Source organism: Convolutriloba macropyga, chromosome 7 (genome assembly GCF_964194025.1).
Source record: "Convolutriloba macropyga chromosome 7, txConMacr16.3, whole genome shotgun sequence".
NCBI classification, from domain to species: Eukaryota; Metazoa; Xenacoelomorpha; order Acoela; family Convolutidae; genus Convolutriloba; species Convolutriloba macropyga.
The window spans coordinates 35,259,381-35,264,380 of record NC_134474.1 but is presented as its reverse complement, the minus strand read 5'-3'; the positions used below and the strand labels follow the sequence as shown (position 1 = coordinate 35,264,380).

The window sequence follows — 5,000 nt, the reverse complement described above, 5'->3', positions numbered from 1 at the left end:
GATCCAGAAGATAGTACGTAAAAGATACTTTCATTTTTATAGCTGTCAAGCTGTTACCTCGGTTGTCGCTATATTGTGATTTTTGAGCGTAAGTCTTGGTTTTCCAATTTGTTTTAATTTCTGACGCCCATTATTTGGTTTTCGTTCGCCTGTTAAAGCCGGTCATTGCCTGCTTTTAGGTACGTGACGGCAATTGTAAAAATTATTAGCACAGCGTTTGATTTAGCTCACATAAATAAATTAATTCTCACTTTCTAAACGACATATCTCTTAAATAAATTTAAGGTAAATGTGGACACTAAAGAAACATTTCAAGGTCAATTGCAGACACCTATGAATTGAAGGCTAATAAATATAGGGTTTCTTGACTGCAAAGATAAGGTAATTGACATTTTCAAATGAAGTATTGATAGATTTTTAATAGCCGCCCTCATCTTCTCAGCCTGCAATTATAGCGCTACTATTTTTTTTACAATTCAAAGAATTTGAATTGTGATGGGGCGCTTTGTTTTTTTTAAGATAAGTTCACACATTTTTCAATGACTTGAGATGATTTTATTTGTATTTTGGCTGGCATTATCCAATTGATCTGGTGGTCAGGTGGAGTACTTCTAAGTGTTTCATCCAATTCTTTGAATTGTATTTCAGGACTTGTCCTGCTATGTTTTTTTACAATTCAAAGAATTTGAATTGTATTGGGGCGTTATCTTTTTTTACGACTCGAAAAGGATTATTGGAGAAGTCCTTTTTTTAATCAATTTTATTGGAGTGATTTTTGGAGCGGGAAATGAAATGCGTGAAAAAATTTGGAGTGATTTTGGTGCTGAACAAAAGTGAAGAGCGGAGCGAAAAGAGAGTGGTTATTGTTAATACCGCTGTTTTTGAGAGAGCGAGAAATTGATGTGTGAAAAAACTTTCTCTAAGCGAGCAAAATTTTTTTGTTCACGTGCGGCATTTTAAAGCAGTTTTTTTCATTTATCTTGGCTAAGGGGTTTGGTTATGATTTTGTTTTAATTTTAGGCTGGCTTCGGTATTAGTTTGAAGGTTTCTGGAAAGTCATATGAATTTTTTGATAATTCGGAGGTTTTTAATGTATTTTGCTGATTTTCGGGCTAATTTTTGCCTTTTTTTGACGATTATTTTGTTTTACTGGCTCAAATGGGTATTGAAGAAACCCCAAATTTATGATAACAATCGGTTACAGTTTTGTGGGTAAGAATCATTTTTTTTAGAAATATGACAAGAAAATGGCGAAAATTGGAACTATTTTTCTTAATTTTTTGCAGTTTTTCATTTTTTTTCCTGTATTTAGCTAAGTTTCTTTGCCTATTATGACTTGCCTTTTGTTTTGCGAGAATCTGGATACCCTATTGGCTAAAAGGAAATTTTCTTTGGAATTATATGTTTTTTGAAATATTAAAAAATTTAGTAACTTTTTCCAATTTTTCAGTGAAAGTTGTTTTTAAGAGTTTTTTTTCATAATTTAGCCTAAAGTGTTTTTTCAAAATCCACAAAAGTGTTTTTTGTAAGTACTAGTTTTTTTAATGAAGTTATTTTGGTAGAGATAGTTTTTCCGGGATCTCAATTTATAACAAAATTTGATCAGATTTTTTATCATATTTTAACAGATTTGATTTTATTGCTTTAACTTTTTTGTTTTCATGACTTTGTTTCAATATAATCATAAATTAGTGAAGGCACCTTTTGTTTGATGAGTTGTTGGATGGCGTTTAAATGGATTTCCACTTCGAATCGTTTCCGGAATTCTTCCCGCTATGTTTTAAGATCTGTTCACACATTTTCAAGTTTTTGAAGTCAAATTGGAGTAGTGATTTTGGTCACGCCGGAACAGGAAATGGAGCGAAAAAGCGAGTGGTTTTGCGGCGTGAATTTTTTTCGCTCTAATCTTAAAGTAGAGTGCAAAGATGGTGTTTGAACAAAAATTCGATTTCTGGGTAGTGGTTTTTTGTTCAAATGCGGAAATTTCACTCTGATTTTTACTGTTTTTTCGATTTTTTGGATCGGATTTTTTTCTAAATGGTTTTCCCAATCCAGTCACAGCTCATTCTAGGCCTAGTTTTTTTTTGTTTGAATTAAATTTTCATTTCTTGCTAGTGGTTTTTTTGTTCACATTCTGAATTTTGACATTGATTTTTTGGTTTGTTTTCTTATTTTTTGATCTGATTTTTTTAAATTGGTTTTCTCAATTCACTCATAGTCCATTCTTGATCTAGTTTTTCTGTTTAGTCAATAAAAATTCTTTGAATTGTACGTCAGGATTTGTCCTGCTATGTTTTTTAAGAAAAAATGTATCGCTTTACGTCATTTTGCCACTTTTTCAACAGTTTGCGTGAAATCGTTTTGACTTCTCTAGGCTAATTTCTCTCTTCTCCAATTCTGCTAAAAGTGATGTTGAACATCAGTTGCTCAGCAAAGCAATTCAAACTGAATAGAGTTAGTATAATAAATTGAAGTCAGATATAGAAACGGAGTTAATCTAAATAATTTTAGACTCCCGCTAATTGAACGTCGTTCCTATAAGTCTTAGTTACCGTCTCCAATGCTTTTTGGTATTGATTTTAGCCCTTGTAGCCTCTCTATAAGAAACAAAAGTATGTTCAACTACGAAAAGCCATCAAACTAAATTGGACTTAAAAAATGTTTTTGTACAAAAATCTTTTTTTTTTCAATATCTTCTATTCTTTCAATCCCAATCATGTTTATTGGAATCAAAGGCAGCTATTTTCCAACATTTTGCTGGGTATGTTTGAAAGGTGAATCCTTAGCTTCTTTATTAGAATTGTATCTCTTGATTTCAAATTACCACAGTGCTATGATAGTATTAACTTTCTTATTATATATAGCGTAGCAACAACCAGTCTATTATGTAGCTATAATGACAGTCGGCATATCACTTAAATAAAATTAAGGTAAATATTGGACACTAAAAAACATTTCAAGGTCAATTGCAGACACCTATGAATTATGAATTGAAGGCTAATAAAGATAGGGTTTCTCGACTGCAAAGATAAGGCAATTGACATTTTCCAATGAAGTATTGATAGATTTTTAATAGCCGCCCTCATCTTCTTAGCTGGCTATTATAGCGCTCCTTTTTTTACAATTCAAAGAATTTGAATTGTTTTGGGCGCTGTGTTTTTTTAAGATGTGTTCACACATTTTTCAAGGACTTTGTTCTTTCAAAACGTGATAAACAAGTAAAGCCCAGCGGGCAATAAGTTTCATTAGAGGCCCAAAGTAGGCCTTAGTAGTCCATCAAGTACTTATAGTGATGCATCTGCTAGATTGACCCTAATTTAAGGTTATAAGTTCCTTTTTAGGAGTTTTTGGCTCAAAATGGTGCAATTTTCTTATGGTTTTTGTAATTTTTCTGAGTTTTCTGTTTGATTAGTCTTAGGTACAAGTTTTTAAAAGTTAGTGAAGGACTTTTGTTCGACGAAATTAATCAATCGGACCATTTTATGAGCTATATGTTTTGGTACTACAAACACAAACCCGCAAAATGATACGATTTTTTGCAATTTTTTTCAAGTTTTTAATGAAAATTTTTGTCATTTTTAAGTTTTTCCAGCCTTAGGGGCCAGGGAATCTCCTTTAAGGTTTGATAATAGGGCATTGCATAATTTCCAGTAACAATGGATTGGTTTTCAACTTTTTAATTTCTCGATTTTCAGCATTTTTCAAATGAAAATCTGCCTTTTTCTTAAGGTTGCCTGAAAATTTTGTCAATTTTTGAGACATATCCATTCTCAAGTGCCAGAATATCTTTTCCGTGGTCCTATAAGAAGTTATTGCATGGTTGTTATTGTCAATGGGTTTGTTTTCAACAATTTAACATCTCGAGTTTTAGAAATTTTTGATGATATTTGCTATTTTATTTTTTTTGCCTCAGTAGCCAAGTAACCTCATCCAGGGTTTGATAGTATGTTATCAAAGAGTTGCTAGGTGTAAATTGAATTGTTTCCAACATTTCAATTGAACGAATTTCTCATTTTTCAATTTTGATATTTTTTCTAAAAACTGCCGATCGACCTTTGAGCCTTTTTTATGGCTTAGTATTGGGATACTGGATAGCCTCTAGAGACGCAGAAATGATTCTGAAGATATTAATATCACGATTTTCAGCAACATTGCATTGAAATTTGCATTTGATTTTAGTTAAAATTTTTCCGTTTTTTGAGTTAATAGGTCTTTAAGGGCCAAAGAATTTTCTTCAGGTCTTGCAGATATAATACTGACCAATTTCAGAGACAAAACTAGGTTTTGAACATATTGTTGATAAAAGTATATTTAAAATGATCAAATTTTGCCTCACGGGTAAAAACATCAAAAGTTTTAGCAATGAGTATAAATTTGTTTAGTTTGTTTGAGAGTTTTTTTCTCAATTTTTTGAGATGGTTTTATTTGTATTTTGCTGCCATTAAACAATTGATCTGGTGGTCAGGTGGAGTACTTCTAAGTTTTTCATTCAATTCTTTAAATTGTATTTCAGGACTTGCCCTGCTTTGTTTTTTTACCTCGTCGAACAACAAAATTTTTCGCTTTTTCTCATTTTGCCGCTTTTTCAACATTTTTGGGTGAAATCTTTTTGACTTCTCTATGCTAGTTCCTCTCTTGTCTAATACTGCTAAAAGTAATTTTGAACATCAGTTGCTCAGCGAAGCAATTCAAAATGAACAACAGAATCAGTATAAAAATTGAAGTCACAAATAGAAACAGAATAAACCCATAAAGCCCAACTTTAGACGCCCGCCTAATTGAACGTCGTTCCTATATGTCTTAGTTGCCATCTCTAATGCTTTTTGGTATTGATAGTAGCCCCTGTAGCCTCTCTATAAGAAACAGCAGTATGTTCAACTACGAAAAGCCATCAAAATATATCGGACTTAAAAAAAGTTTTTGTACAAAAAAATAACATCCAAAAACTTTTTTTCCAATATATTCTTTTCTTTCAATCCCAATCATGCTTATTGGAATCA

At 31.9% G+C, this 5,000-nt stretch overlaps 1 protein-coding gene across 2 annotated transcripts in view; it reads left to right on the top strand.

Moving 5' to 3' along the window:
* Positions 1–5,000, top strand: part of LOC142342815 (FRAS1-related extracellular matrix protein 3-like) — a 190,417-nt gene that overhangs the window by 71,911 nt on the left and 113,506 nt on the right. For both annotated transcript variants that reach the window (XM_075394404.1, XM_075394405.1), the window contains one exon: positions 1–13. This exon is cut by the window's left edge and continues 248 nt beyond it. In XM_075394404.1, coding sequence (XP_075250519.1) covers positions 1–13 — 13 coding nt within the window. The remainder of the gene's footprint in view (positions 14–5,000) is intronic.